The sequence below is a fragment of the Chiloscyllium plagiosum genome, chromosome 22 (genome assembly GCF_004010195.1).
Source record: "Chiloscyllium plagiosum isolate BGI_BamShark_2017 chromosome 22, ASM401019v2, whole genome shotgun sequence".
Classification (NCBI taxonomy): Eukaryota; Metazoa; Chordata; class Chondrichthyes; order Orectolobiformes; family Hemiscylliidae; genus Chiloscyllium; species Chiloscyllium plagiosum.
In genome coordinates, this window is record NC_057731.1 from 59,286,485 (window position 1) to 59,302,605 (window position 16,121).

General features: G+C 43.7%; 1 protein-coding gene across 5 annotated transcripts in view; it reads right to left on the reverse strand.

Moving 5' to 3' along the window:
* The window catches only part of LOC122561370 (6-phosphofructo-2-kinase/fructose-2,6-bisphosphatase 4-like), a 177,705-nt gene that overhangs the window by 50,409 nt on the left and 111,175 nt on the right, over nucleotides 1-16,121 (reverse strand). For 4 of the 5 annotated variants that reach the window (XM_043713128.1, XM_043713130.1, XM_043713131.1 and 1 more), the window contains 5 exons: nucleotides 9,745-9,870; nucleotides 7,405-7,501; nucleotides 7,051-7,117; nucleotides 5,275-5,349; nucleotides 4,099-4,155 (listed from right to left, as the gene is read on the reverse strand). In XM_043713128.1, coding sequence (XP_043569063.1) covers nucleotides 4,099-4,155; nucleotides 5,275-5,349; nucleotides 7,051-7,117; nucleotides 7,405-7,501; nucleotides 9,745-9,870 — 422 coding nt within the window. Of the gene's footprint in view, nucleotides 1-4,098; nucleotides 4,156-5,274; nucleotides 5,350-7,050; nucleotides 7,118-7,404; nucleotides 7,502-9,744; nucleotides 9,871-10,677; nucleotides 10,950-16,121 lie in introns of those variants that run through there. The other variant, XM_043713132.1, reaches the window with a different exon arrangement.

The window sequence follows — 16,121 nt, forward strand, 5'->3', positions numbered from 1 at the left end:
CCCTGAGATTCTTGTAGAGAGAGGAGGAAAACTTCTTCAAGGCAGGCATCCTTGTAAGAGGATTTGCAGTAGGGCTAAAATCAACGAGGTAAAAACAATGACTGCAGATGCTGGTAACCAGATTCTGGATTAGTGGTGCTGGAAGAGCACAGCAGTTCAGGCAGCATCCAAGGAGCAGTAATTCGATGTTTTGGGCAAAAGCCCTTCATCAGGAATAAAGGCAGATAGCCTGAAGCATGGAGAGATCCCTCTCCCACTGCAACTCCCAGGTCATTTCCTCTGCCCTGAAGCTCTTCAACCATGTCCTGAAACAAACTCGCCTCATTTCCTCTTCCCCCACCTCACCCTAATTCCAAACTTCGAGCTCAGCACTGTCCCCATGACTTGTCCTACCTGCTGATCTTCTTTTCCACCCATCCACTCCACCCTCCTCCCTGACCTATCACCTTCATCCCCTCCCCCACTCACCTATTGTACTCTATGCCACTTTCTCCCCACCCTCCTCTAGCTTATCTCTCCACACTTCAGGCTCTCTGCCTTTATTCCTGATGAAGGGCTTTTGCCCGAAACGTCAATTCTACGGCTCCTCGGATGCTGCCTGAACTGCTGTGCTCTTCCAGCACCACTAATCCAGAATTAAGTGTATAAGTCCTACTAAGATTTGCTTTCCTAAATGCATCACCTTGCATTTATCTGAATTAAACTCCATCTACCACTTCTCAGCCCATTGGCCCATCTGGTCAAGATCCTGTTGTAATCGGAGGTAACCCTCTTCGCTGTCCACTACACCTCCAATTTTGGTGTCATCTGCAAACTTACTAACTACACCTCCTATGCTCGCATCCAAAGCATTTATGTGAATTACAAAAAGTAGAGGACCCAGCACCGATCCTTGTGGCACTCCACTAGTCACAGGCCTCCAGTCTGAAAAACAACCCTCCACCACCCTCTGTCTTCTACCTTTGAGCCAGTTCTATATCCAAATGGCTAGTTCTCCCTTTATTCCGCAAGACCTAACCTTGCTAATCAGTCTCCCATGGGGAACCTTGTTGAAGGCCTTACTGAAGTTCATATAGATCACATCTACCGCTCTGCCCTGATCAATCTTCTTTTTTGCTTTTTCAAAAAACTCAATCAAGTTTGTGAGACATGATTTCCCACACACAAAGCCATGTTGACTATCCCTAATTAGTCATTGCCTTTCCAAATACATGTACATCCTGTCCCTCAGGATTCCCTCCAACAACTTGCCCACCACCAACGTCAGCCTCACTGGCCTATAGTTCCTTGGCTTGTCCTTACTGCCTTCTTAAACAGTGGCACCACGTTAGCCAACCTCCAGTCTTCCGGCACCGCACCTGTGACTATCGATGATACTAATGTCTCAGCAAGAGGCCCAGCAATCACTTCTCTAGCTTCCCTCCTAGTTCTGGAGTACACCTGATCAGGTCCTGGGAATTTACCCACTTTTATGTGTTTCAAGACATCTTCCTCCTCTGTAATACGGGCATTTTCAACATGTCACCATTTATTTCCCTATATTCTATATCTTCCATGTTCTTTTCCATGATGCAAAATACTCGTTTAGTATCTCCCCCATCTCCTGCGGCTCCACTCAAAAGGCCACCTTGCCAACTTTTGAGGGGCCCTATTCCCTCTCGAGTTACCCTTTTGTCCTTAATGTATTTGTCAACACCCTTTGGATTCTCTTTAACTCTATTTGTCAAAGCTATTTCATCTCTCCTTTTTGCCCTCCTGATTTCTCTCAAGTATATGCCTACTGCCTTTATACTCGATCTATCCTGTCTATACCTGACATATGCTTCCTTCTTTTTCTTAACCAAACCCTCAATTTCTTCAATCATCCAGCATTCCCTCTACCTACCAGCCTTTCCTTTCACCCTAACAGGAATATACTCTCTCTGGACTCTCGTTATCTAATTTTTGAAGGCTTCCCATTTTCCAGCCGTCCCTTTACCTGCGAACATCTGCGCCCAATCAGCTTTTGAAAGTTCTTGTCTAATACAGTCAAAGTTGGCCTTTCTCCAGCTTAGAACTGCAAGTTTTAGATCTGGTCTATCCTTTTCCATCACTATTTTAAAACTAATGGCAGCAACAGGATATTGATAGATCAGGTGAATGGGGCAGATGGATTTTAATATAAGCAAGTATGAGATGAGATTATTCATTTCAGACAGAAAATTGATAGTGTCTTCTAAAAAAAAAAGTTCCTCTAAGTGAAATACAAAAAAAATACAGAAGTTGCTGGAAAAGCTCAGCAGGCCTGACAGCATCTGTAAAGAGAAACCAGAGTTAATGCTTTGAGTCCACTGACCTTCCATTCTGAGAAAGGGTCACCAGACCTGAAACGTTAACTGATTTCTCTCCACAGATGCTGCCGGACCTGCTGAGCTTTTCCAGCAACTTGTTTTTCTTTCTGATTTACAGCACCTGCAGTTCTTTCAGTTTTTACAAAGTTCAATGCAATGGATATCCAATGAGATTTGGAGTTTCAGGTACATAAAATTCCACAAACAGGTGCAGAAAATAGTCAAGGAAGTTAAAGGAATATTGGCCTTTATATGTGGAGGACTGGAGTTTAGAGATACAGACCTTATACAAAACCCTAGTTAGATCCCATTTAGAGAAAATGAGGACTGCAGATGTTGGAGATCAGAGTTGAGAGTGTGGTGCTGGAAAAGCACAGCAAGTCAGTCAGCATCCGAAGAGGAGGAGAATCGATGTTTCGGGCATTAGCCCTTCATCGAGCAGGGTCCCCCTAAGAATCCTTTGACAGAAATTTACCTGTACTTCTGCCAATGCCATCGACTGTATTTGTTGCGCCCAATGTGGTCTCCTCCACATTGGGGAGACAGGACGCCTTCTTGCGAATCATTTCAGAGAACACCTCTGGGACACCTGCACACACCAACCCCATCAATCCATGGCTGAACACTTCAACTCCCCCTCCCACTCTGTCAAGGCTATGCAGATCTTGGGCCTCCTCCACCGCCAAACCGTTACCACCCAATGCCTGGACTAAAAAAGCCTCATATTCCGCTTTGTGACACTGCAACCACACAGGATCAATGTGGATTTCAACAGCTTCCTCATTTCCCTTCCCCTGCCACATTATCCCAGTCCCAAGCCTCCAACTCGGGCACTGCCCTCCTGACCTGTCCATCATCTTTCCCATCCATCTGCTCCACCTCCCCAACTTATCACTTTGTTCCTCACCTTCATCCACCTATCGCTTCCTCAGCTACCTTCCCCACCAACCCCACCCTCCTAACATTTATCTCTCAGCCCTTCAGCCCACAAGCCTCATTCCTGATGAAAGGCTTATGCCCAAAACGTTGTTTCTCCTGCTCCTCGGATGCTGCCTGACCTGCTGTGCTTTACCAGTGCCACAGATCTCATTTAGAGTACAGTGAGCAGATTGGAGCATCATATCTTTGGAAGGATGGTTTGACCTTGGATGGAGTTCATCGCAGGTTTACAAAGATGATATCAAAACCCCTGAAAGTCCAGATATGAGGAGGGATTACATAAATTACATTTTATTCTCTAGAATTTATAAAGTTAAGGAGTGAGATAATCAAGGTTTTCAGGACATTAGCAGAGTAAGGATACTGGTTGAAGATCTTAGAACTAGAGACGTGGGCTGAGAATTAGGGCCAGATCATTCAGGAAAGATATTAGAAAGTAGTGCAGATTTGGAAATCTCAACCTCAACAGCAATCAATACTAATTCAATTGTTAAATTTAAATCTGAGATAGACATTTTTTTTAATAATAAGCAAGGCTATCAAGGGATATGGGTTTAAGGCAAGTGGACTGAGTTAGGTTATAGATCATCCATGATCTTACTGAATGGTTGAGCAGGCTCGAGTGACTAAATGGCCTACTGCTGTTCCTATATTACACTTTCAACATACAAACACAAAGCACTTTACAGCCCACCAGATACAGGAGCTGACACAAAGAATGTTCAATGCCCAGGTCAAGGGTATCTTCAAAAAGTCGTCTTACTCCTCGCTCAGTGACGTAGAAAGCAGCCTATCAGACAAAACCCACAGCTATCAATATCTAACTTACCACAATGTTTGTCTCAATAACTTCTGGATCTTCACAGACGGACTCAACGAAAAACACCTTGGATCAAAGTGGATCAGAGAATCAGTGATCAGAAGGGAAGGTGGAAATCAATTTCATAAACTTTAATCATTTCACTTCCAGAAACTCAACAAAAAAGTGTAACAACTTCATTTTGGGTTCCTTGATCAAATGCTACTTTCAAACCGATCATCTTCCACAAATGTTTAGATTAAAGCTGGGTATCTTAGGGTTGGCATAGATATATGAGCCACTTCTGTGATGAATTATTTCTATGGTTCTAAAAAAAATACTAAAACCATTTTTGCTATCACTCCCTGCACCCTTTAATATCTCATTCAATCTAATCCCACTCTCCTCCTCACTCCACACACCCTTTAGTTTCTCAGCCAGTCTAATCCTGCACACTTTATGAATATTTTGTTCTGCTATTTTCTACAATTTTAAGATACTGTGATTGTAGGTAGCAGCAGACATTGTTTTAATATTTTTCCACAGGACTATGGGTGGCACTGGTTAGGCCAGCATTTATTGCCCATCCCAAATTACCCAGAGGGCAGTTAAGGGTCAACCACATTCTGTAGGTCTGGAGTCATATATAGGCCAGACCAGGTAATAAGCGCAGATTTCCCTCCCTGAAGGACATTAATGAGCCAAGAATCTGTACCTTGGTGGCATTGTAAATGGCGACCTGTAAATTTTTTGCTGTGCTCAGGTGAGTACGTGTGAAACTAAATCTAATTCAATTCAAATGAAGTAGGAAAATGGTCAAATACAAGAATATACAAAACAAAAGTTAGGAGACGAAGATAGAAGGGGACAGGACTGAGGGGGCTTTGGCTGGATTTGTGCAAGGACATGACTAACACAATGGAAAAGACAAATGCATCATGTGGTTGGGAACTCCATAACTGGGAGGGAAGTGGCCCTGTCACGATCACTGCAGAAATACACAGGAAGAGAGTTCACCACATCATGCTGTTGGGCAATGTGGTCATTGTGCTGATTATAGAGGATTCAGGGCCAGAGCAACAACAACGTTTGAAAGAGTACAGTAATTGCTACCAGCTATTGTCTTGCATGGGTTTATAGCTTCACAACGGGAAACAACAGCACCCGCAATTCACAGCGTGGACCCAGTTTTGACTACAAACTTACCTTGTACTCATTCTGTTCAGCAAAGTTTAGGATGGTGTCTCTCCGTTCTCGTGTCGTGTTCGTGGCATCGAAGACCTGGCAGGAAATTAACAGAAGGCATTTCAGAAAATGCACAAGAGGCAGCAGGGGGTGGGCAGTATGGAGGTTCAGGGAGGGGGCTGCAGTCAGTGGGGAGCATGCTAGGGGGTGTACAGTGTGGAGTGATTCAGGTAGGTTAGAAAGGATGATGGTATGTGCTGTGTTGGGGGAGCGTGGAGTACTTGAGCAGGAGGAGTACAGGGTGGTAAGGTGGTGGGGGAGCAGAGATTTTGAGCCCCCACACTGAGTGCACTCTCTGCTAAACAGGATCTAGACAGGCCATGGCACCTGTGCAGTGAACATCTCCCCTGAGGCTCCAGTACAAACCATTTGTGGAGATTCAGAAACAATGAGGAAGCTCCCTCGACAGACTGAGGGACTGACTAATCACCTTAAATTCATCAAACAAGGTGATGATCACATCTCCAGTGATTTGGATTCACTAAACAAGCTTATTAAATAAATAAATTGGGCTGATGATATCTCTTTGAAAGAGGCAGCACATTTAGTATCCCACACCTGTTTTGTGTGGGCAACTCCATAAATTCCTCTTCCTTGAGATCTTGTCAACATCACTCGAAGATTATTCATAGGGTCAGGTTCCAGAAATTGAGTGACCCTATTTCATGTCCTGCCATCTCTCAAAATGAAAATGTGTCCTCACCTATCCTTTAGATTATTTACCAAGAATTTCTAATCCATGATCCTCTGGTTATTGAAGAGAAATACATGACCCTCTGGTTATTGAGAAAAAAAATCCATGCCTTTTGCTTTGATTATTCTATCAAAGCTATTCATTGTCACAAAATTCTCAGTTAGGACACCACGAACCAACAATGATCCTGGGCTTTCCAATCAACATTCTGGGAGTTACCATTCACCAGAAATACAGCTGGATGTGACACATAAACACAGTGGCTAAAGAGAAGTTCAGAGGCTGGGTATCCTGCAGCAAGTAACTCACTCTGATTCCCCAAAGCTTGTCCATCATCCTGGACTACACCACCTCCTACCCTGACTCCTGTAAAAACATTATCCCTCATTCCCAATTCCTCCACCGCATCTGCTCCCAGAATGGTCAATTCCACCACGGAACATCCCAGATGGTTTCCTCCTTCAAAGACCACAATTTCCTCTCCCACGTGGTCGACGATGCCCTCCTGCGCATCTCATCCACTTCCCACACCTCTGCCCTTCAACCACACCCCTCCAATTGCAACAAGGACAGAACCTCCCTGGTCTTCACCTTTCACCTCACCTATCTCCAGATACATCACATCATCCTCCACTATCTCCGTCTTCTACAAACAGACCCCATCACCAGGGGTATATTTCCCTGTGTTCCAGAGAGACCATTCTCTCCACGACTCCCTTGTTAGTTCCACATCCCACCCCCCCAACCAACCCACCCTCAATTCACGGCATCTTGTCCTGCCACAGTAAGAAGTGCAAAACCTGCATCCACACCTTCCCCCTCCCCTCCATCCAAGGCCCAAAAATATCCTTCCACATCCAACAGACGTTTACCTGTACTTCCACATAAGTCATCTACTCTGTCCGTTGCTCTCGATGTGATCTCCTCCACACTGGGGAGACAGCCTGTATAAACACTGGTCCATATAGAAGGCAGATCACAGCCCACAATGCACTGCCCAAGAAACTCAAACAGCCACAAGATTCTGTGCCTTTGTCACTTACCGCCACCTGACCCCCTTCTTCATCGAGATATTTCTTCACATCTTTCATCGCTGTTGATGCGCATTGTCTACAAATAGAAAGACACCAGACAATTCAATAATCAAGCTGATAAACAGCAGACAACACAATATAAAGTGACTGTCTTCCCACTGAGGAGAAAGTGAGGTCTGCAGATGCTGGAGATCAGAGCTGAAAATGTGTTGCTGGAACAGCGCAGCAGGTCAGGCAGCATCCAGGAAACCTGAAGAAGGAATTATGCCCGAAACGTCGATTCTCCTGTTCCCTGGATGCTGCCTGACCTGCTGCGCTGTTCCAGCAACACATTTTCAGCTCTGTCTTCCCACTGAGTCTTACCTTCGGATTTGCAATCCTTCTTCATTGTCAGGAAGGAAAAATTCGAAAGATTTGTAGGTTTTCACCAGGTCACGGCGATACTGCCCAACATTAAATGCTGTGAATGGAAGAGAGTTATCCATTTCTACATTTACTAACATAAGAGGTCAGTGCTCTGTGATACATCACAAATATCAACACTAACTCTTTTCACTGTGAAATATCACAAAACTTGCTGTTCTTAACATCTAAATGCATGATATTGTGAAGGTAGCAGTCCCAGAATATACAGTTAAGAAACCTCTTAATTTCAGAGCTAAACTGAAATTTAAATACAAAGGGAGCACATCCCTAATGGACCAGAGAATAATATTCTGACAGTAAGATGAGAAATGATATTGAGTGACAGATATTAAACAGTTCATACTCTGTCCATGGTCTAGAGAGCTGGGAACCTCAACTATTTCCAATTTGCATACACAGTTTGATGAAGGGACCAAAGGCACAGAAACTGTATGCCCTGATACATGAATCACAAAAAGTTCATATGCAGGTGCAGCAAGTGATTAGGGAGGTAAATAAAATGTCACTTATTGCAAGGGGGGATAGAATATAAAATAGGCATAAAAAGCAAAAGACTGTGAAAAGTGAAAATCAGATGCAAACATAGAAAGTGCAAGATAAACTCAGCAGCCCAGACAGTATCTGTGAGACAGAAATAAAAATAACATTTCGAGTCTGGCAATAATTTCTTTGGAACTGGTTTTGATGCTGTCAACAGTAGGGGAGCGGGGTGTAAGTGGATCAGATGGTGAGGGTAATGGGTGGGAAAAGGAATAAAGACATGAAATAGTCGTAAATGGCAGTTGTGAGAAGGAGACAATGGGTCCGTACAACACCAAATTTTACACTCAAGGAATTTACGGCCTCTAGGAATCAATATTGAGTTTTACAACTTCACAACATGACCTCAGTCCTCCATTTTGATTATAAGAATCCCTGCCATGTGGGTCTTGTTAGCAAGTGAAGCTTGCCAACCAATCAGCACCCTCCAATGAAGGATAGATGATCATTTTTCCTTTGAATTGCTATTTTTGCGAATTGTCCTGATGAGTGCCAGACAAAAAAGCTTAAAGAGAATTTATCTTCTTCAGCAATACGCGAGTGTTGTATGACCAAGCAATGATTCCATTATCAAGCATCTTATAGCAGGGTACTTGGAGAATCATAACACAATCAAGCAGAGTCAACATGGTTTGGTGAAAGTGAATTTCAGAGTTCTATGAGGATGGAACAAGCAGGTAGATAAAGGGAAAACAAATGACGTGGTCACTAATCTCCAAAAGGCATTTGATACAAGTGCCACATACAAAGTAATCTTCTGGGGCGGCACGGTGGGTCAGTGGTTAGCACTGCTGCCTCAGCGCCAGGTTTCAATTCCACTCTCAGGTGACTGTGTGGAGTCTGAACATTCTCCCGGTGTCTTCCAGCTACTCCAGTTTCCTCCCACAGTCTAAAGATGCAGGTTTGGTGGGCTGGCTGTGCTAAATTACCTGTGGTGTCCAGGGATGTGTAGGTTAGGTAGGTTAGCCATGGGAAAAACAGGATTATGGGGATGGTGGTGAGTCTAGGTGTGTTGTTCTTCAGAGAGTGGCTGTGGATTTGTTTCCCCACCGTAGGGATACTATTTTATTCTAATAAAGAGCTTATGGTGTTGGGGTAAAAGATTGGTCTGGATAGATGGCTGGCTAACAGAAAATAACCAGTCAGGATAAAAGGGCCACTTTGAAACTGGCAAATTGTAAATAGTGGGAAATCACAGGGATGAGTACTGGAGCCTGAACTAGTTATAATCTCTGATATAGATGGAGCCAATAACTGTCTTATCACCAAATTTGCTGCTGAACCCAGAATAGGGGAAAGCACATTGCAAGGAGAATCAGAGGAGTCTGTAATGGGACATCGATAAGTGAAGTGAGCGGACCAACCTTTGGCAGATGCAGTGTAATGTGGGAAGACAGGGTTTGTGAGGCTTTCCACTTTGGTATGTAGAATAGACAAGCAAAATATCCAGTAATTTCTGTTTAATTTCAGAATTCTAGCATCCATAATTTTTTACTTTAGTTTGCTTAACAACTCGTTCATCTGAAAGTAACTCAGAGGCAGAGCTTCCTGCAATGACCCAGTATATTCTGTAGGTTTATTTTATGAAATAATTTAATGCTCCCAGTCCTTCATAAAGTTCTAATCTTATTTAGCTGTTAGTAATTGGTCGACATTACTGCCTACGTACCTTTATGGCAGGTTAACATATACACAGCTGGTCTTAACTACAACAGTGAGTCACACTCAGGAACCTACCTTTCGTGGGAACCCCAATCCAGTTGAAATATCGAGTGAGTTTTTTTGATATGTACGTTTTCCCTCGGGCTGGGAGACCCACCATGACAATGAGTGAGGGGGAGTTTGTAAGATGTGGGATCCATACTGTAATGAAAAGAGAGTGTACAATTATTGTCAAAATGCACACAGAATAATCATTTTAAATCCAATCTATTTCCAAACATTCCACCAGTAGCTTGACACTCTGCCTCAGTACAGCATGAGAAAGTGCAGAATGCACAAGGAACTCTTTACTAACTCATTGATCTGACCGCGAGGTTCTGCACACTGCTCTCCAGAATTTCCAAGACTAAGGCACTTTGTCACAATCTAGCAACTGCTTCATGATGATGATGTGGGAGATGTGAATTAGCTGCGTTCAAAATCTGAACTGAAGTCATACAAGACTGACATAACTCCCTATACAGTCTACAATTTACCTGAAAGCGTCCCCTTCCTTACTGATCCCCCTGCCCCTCACTGACCCCCAACCCTGCGTCCCCTTCCTCACTGACACCACCCTGCCCCGCGTCCCCTTCCTCACTGACCCCCTCGCCCCATCCCTCACTCACCCACCTCCCCCTCACTGACTCCTGCTCCAGATGTTCAGCTTGGTCACAGAAAAGAGAGATTGAGTTTGAATAATTTAAAGGAGAATTCAAATGACAATTTGATTGCTTGAAGATAATTAAGTTATCTCTAAACAAGGCAAGAAATAATTTTTGAAACAGTCTACAAATCTCTTTCATTAAGATTCAGAACAAAATTTCAGTTGTAAAGTTGAATCCTCTTTTGTCTGAAACATTTACAGAAAATTATATTTAAAACTTACAGCAAGTCAGACTACAATTTCTAATTAAATTACTAACTGCGTTCCGTTAAATAAGAACTGTTTAAGTCAGCAATCAGCACCTAACATGGAGGCACAGAGCAAGATGCTTTGTATCCTAAACCTGTGTCCAGCATAAGGTTCAATTCCCCTGTCTCCAAGAGCACAGGGAGACAGTTCAGCAGCTTGTGTGGTCTTTCTCAGTTTGTGTGCGTGCTCCAGCCAGCGATCCAGCAGTAAGAGGGCTTGTATTGTGGGGCAAGCAGCAGTCAAAAAAACTGTTGTTGATACGACCCAAGGATCACCATGACCCTAACTGATTAGTCAATACAATTAGCAGGCAAGAGGTGAAGGCCACAGTTCCTCATGAAGCTACCACGAGTTAGTCAGGAGGGTGATGACTGAATTTGCAGCGAGTTGTGGGTCAGGTCATTTCAAATTAAATTAGAGACTTGCTGACTCCAGTGAAAAATTAAAGCAGCTTACTGAAGGAGATTGGCCAGCGCTGCACAGCTTGTTCTATTTAAAGGGTACATGCGACAACACAGGTATCAGTAACTCTGGAATGGGTCAACAGGTACACAAGCTGACAGTTGGATCCGGGTTCCGTGTCAAACCTACACAGCTGACATGAAGCAGCAACCACTCGGACACCTGACAGCTTAAGCACTTGGAAAACCAGATAGACATGTCTGCTTCTGAGCCACCAGGACAATGTTGTATAACAGCGAGTGTCAGGACTCCCAAGTGACAGACAAACATGTCAGATTCAGATCAGCCTTTCCCCATCAGCTGTGTCAGGGATGATACCATTCAGGCAAAATCTAGAACTAGGGAGTCTCTGTTTAAAAAAAAACAAAAGAGGGGTTGCCCTTTTTTCCTTATTCATTCAAGGATCTTGAGCTGCCTCCTTGAACCACTGCAGTCTACTTGCTATAGGTAGACCCACAATGCCTTAGCAACAGCGATCCAGGTTTTTGACTCTGCGGCAGTGAAGGAACAGTACTATTTTCCCCAAGTTGGGATGGTGAGTGGCTTGGAGGGGGTGGTGTTTCCATTTATAAGCTGCCCTTGTCCTTCTAGATGGAAGTGGTAGAGGTTTGGAAGGTGCTGCCTGAGGATCTTTGGTGAATTTCTGCAGTACATCTTGTAGATAGTACACACTGCTGCTACTGAGCGCTGGTGGTGGAGGGATGGATGTGGTGCCAATCAAATGGCTGCTTTGTCCTGGATAGTGTCAAGCTTCTTGAGGCACCCATCCAAACAAGTGGGGAGTATTCCATCACACTCCTGATTTGTGACTTGTAGATAGTAGACAGGTGTTTGAGAATTAGGAAGTGAGTTACTCACTGCTCTATTCCTAGCCTCTGACCTGCTCTTGTAGCCACTGTATTTATAAAGCTGTCAGTTTCTGGTCTATTATTACCATTACCGAAAAGTTGACAGTGGGAAATTCAGTAATGATAATACCATTGAATGTTAAAAGACTGTAGTTAGATTGCTTCTTGTTGGAGGATGGTTATTGGCTGGCATTTGCGAGGGTTCTCCATTCAGAACCACAGGCTATTTAAGATCCTCTACAAACAGCACAAAGGGAGCTCAGAGAGACAGCTGAACTCATGTTGTAAGGTCTCTGCACAAATGACCATTTGTTAACAGAATATTGGACTGAATTAACACTAGGAAACCACAAAGAAACGATTTCATCAACATCTACATCACGTTTTGTTCAGTAACAACTCCACAATTGTGTGACATGAGTACCAGGATGGTAGGTATCAACTAAATTAACTCAGCTCTTTTTTTTAATTCCCACATGAAATGTGGATGTCGCCGATTGGGCCAACATTTATTGCCCGTCCCTAGTTGCCCTTGAGGTGGTTGTCAGCTGTCTTCCTGAACCTCTAGCCCATTTAGTATTTTCAAAACTTCAGTGTTGTTAAGGAGGAATTTCCAGGGTTTTGACTCAGTGAAAGTGAAGGAACAGCGATACATTTCCAAACCGGGATGTGAGTGGCTTGAAAGGGAACTTGCAGGTGGAGTTCCATTTTTCTGCTGCCCTTGTCCTTTTAGATAAAAGTGATTGTGGGTTTGGAAGGTGCTGTCCAAGGGACATTAGTAACATCTCTTGTAACCACTGTGGTCAATGGTAAATCCCAGGATCTCGACACAAACGATTAGCATCACTCAGTACAAAAAGAGGCCCTTTGGTCTACCAGGTCTGTACCAGCAAATGCAATGATACTAATGCTACTAAATGTGAAGGGGCAATAGTTAGATTGTCTCTTATACTTCTGTATTACTTGCCACTTGTCAGCCTAAGCTTAGATATTGTCTGGGTCTTGCTGCATTTGGACAGACTGCTTCAGTATCCGAGGAGTTGTGAATGGTGTTGTATATTATACAATCATTGGCGGACACCCCCTTGAGGGAGGGAAGGTCATTGATGAAGCAGCTGAAGATGGTTGTGCCGAGGACACTCCCCTGAGGAACTCCTGCAGAGATGTCCTGGAGCTGAGATGACTGACCTTCAAAAATAGGGAACATAATTGAGAGGAGTAAAATTACGAACGATATAGTTAGAGTTGACAGAAATAAACTTTTCCCCTTGGACAGATGAATGACCAGGTGGCATAGATTTAAGTAAGGGAAGAGGAGGACATAGAAGTATATTAGATTATGACAGGCATGGATAGGGTGAATGCACTCAGGCTTTTTCCCAGGGTTGGGGAATCAAGGACTAGAGGGCACCAGTTTTAAGGTTAGAGGGGAAAGAATAAATGGGAACCCGAGGGGCAACTTTTTTTTAAAAAACAGAGGGTTGTACGCATATGGAATGAGTTACCAGCAGAAATAGTTGAGGCGGGTACATTAACAACATTTAAAAGGTATTTTGACAAATAAATAAATGGATAGGAAAAAGGTTTAAAATGATATTGGTCATGTTCAGGGAAATGGGGTTGGCGTTGATGAACAGTTTGGTCAGCATGGACCAGTTTGGGCCAAAGGGCCTGTCCCTGTGCTGTAGGACTCTATGACTCAGATGTGAGAAAAATTCTTCACCGAGAGGGTGTTGAGAATCAGGAACTCACTGCCTGTAAAGGGATGGTAGAAGCAGAAACCCTTACCATGAAAGTATTTAGATGTGCACTTGCAATGTCAAAGCATACAAGGCTACAAGCCAAGTGCTGGAAAATGGGATTGGAATAGTTGTGGTGTCTTTGACCAGCTCAGAGGCAATGGGCTGAAGGACCTTCTTTGATGTTCTACATCTATGGCTCTAACCACAATCATCTCCCTTTTGTTATTGTGTTAGACCTACCAGGAAAGAGAGCTGTCAGACTGATTCCCATTTTGCTCAACCTTTTTGATGCCGCACTCAATCAAATGGTACTTCCCTGTTAACTGCAGACACTCTTATCCACATTCTGGAGTTCAGTCCTTTATCCATTTTTAAATAATACGACCGAGATGTATTAGGCGATTCAACCCATTGAGTCAGTTCCTCCACAAGAACATGGCTGATCTAAACTCCACTTTCCTGCTTTTCCCCATAAACCTAGAATATACTTAACAACTCAACCTCAACAGCTGTGTGGGATAAAAAATTCCCCAGATTCACCACCCTCAGAGAAGAAATTCCTCCTAATCTTAGATTATTCCCTTTGTTCCTAAAGAGTCTCCCACAAAGGGAAAAAACCTCTCCACATCTTGCCCTCTAAGTCCCCTAAGAATCTTACATTTCAATAATAATGCTTCTCATTCTTCTAAACTCCACTGAATATAGTCAACCTCTCCTCATAACACAAGCCCTCCATACCCAGGATCAGCTAAGTGAATGTTCCCAACTGCCTCCAAGGAAACCAAATAGTTCAGTATCCCAGCTGTGGTCTGTCCACAGCCCCATATAGCTTTAGCATAATCTTCCTACTTTTATACTCTATTCCCTTTGGAATAACAACCTAGTTCTCAATGTCGGCAAAATCAAAGAACTCATTATTGCCTTTCGGCGGGATGTCACTCATGCCCCCCTTCACATTAACAGCACAGAGATGGAACGAGTGGAGAGTGTCAACCTCCTGGAAGTGGTCATCCACAACAAGCTTTCTTGGATTCTTCGTGTGGATGCACTGGTTACCAAGGCCCAGCAACATCTCTTCTTCAGGCAGCTGAGAAAATTCAGCATGATGGTGAATACCCTTTCCAACGTTTATAGGTGTGCCATCGAGAGCATTCTGTCTGGAGGTATCACTACCTGGTATGGCAACTGTACAATTCAAGATCGAAGACTGTTACAGAGAGTGGTGAACTCGGCCCAGACAATCACAAAGACCAACCTCCCATCTACAGAATCCACCTACCAGGCCCGCTGTCAAGGGAAGGCCACCAGCATTCTCAAAGATACATCCCATCCTGGTAATGTTTTTCTACAACCTCTACCATCGGGGAGAAGGTACAGAAGCCTGAATGTATGTACCAGCCGGTTTCGTAACAGTTTCTACCCTACTGTTGTTAGAATACTGAATGGACTCTCAAACATTTGCCCCTTACCTGTGTTTTTTGTTTTTGCTGTTGTTTACCTATTATTTACTTATCTATGCTATTTAACTATGTGATCTGCCTGTATTGTTCACAAGACAAAGCTTTTCACTGTGCCTCGGTACACATGACAATAAACTCAATTCAAATATTAGCTAACATTCCATTCGTCTTCCTCATTACCTACTGAAACCCCATGCTCGTTTTTTGAAATTAATGGACAAGGACTCTAAGCCCCCTGTCCTTTAGCTTTTGTAATCTTTCCCCATTTAAATAATATTCAGCTCCTCCATTCCTCCTGCCACTTCACAACACTGTGGTAACCAAGGCTGTAATGAGATCAGGAGCTGAGTGGCCCTGGCAGAACCCGAACTGGATATCACTGAGCAGATTAATGCTGAGCAGGTGCTGCTTGATAATACTGCTGATGACCCCTCCCATCACTTTACTGAAGTTCAATGGAGACTGATGGAGTGGTAATTGGCCAGGTTGGATTTGTCCTGCTTTTTATGTACAGGACATACATGGGCAATTTTCCACATTGTTGGATAGAGGCCATTAATCTCCTGGTTTAAAACCAAATACTTGAGAGAAAAGGCAGTCGATATTGCCTTCAGGAAAGGAATTCCCAACAGTGCTGGGGTAGTGCCGGACTGTTGGGGGGTCCGTACTGGGGAAGTGCCACAGTCTGGAAAAGGTTAATTTAGGATGGGTTGATAACATGAATCAGTCATGTTCTCAGTTGCACGTAAAGAGATTGAAGGCCATGATTCAAAGATGTTCTTTCATAACCTGACCAACAAGCATTCCTTCAAACAGAGCAATCACGTGTCTCCCAGTGAGTGGATTTCAAAAGGAATTTGTAGAACATTTATAGAACAAGAATCTCTGCTACAATTTGCAATTACATTGAGTACAATGCCCCCGTCTCATACCGCCCGCCCCCCATCCCCCCCTCTGCCGCCACCCCTCCCCCCCTGCCACCCCT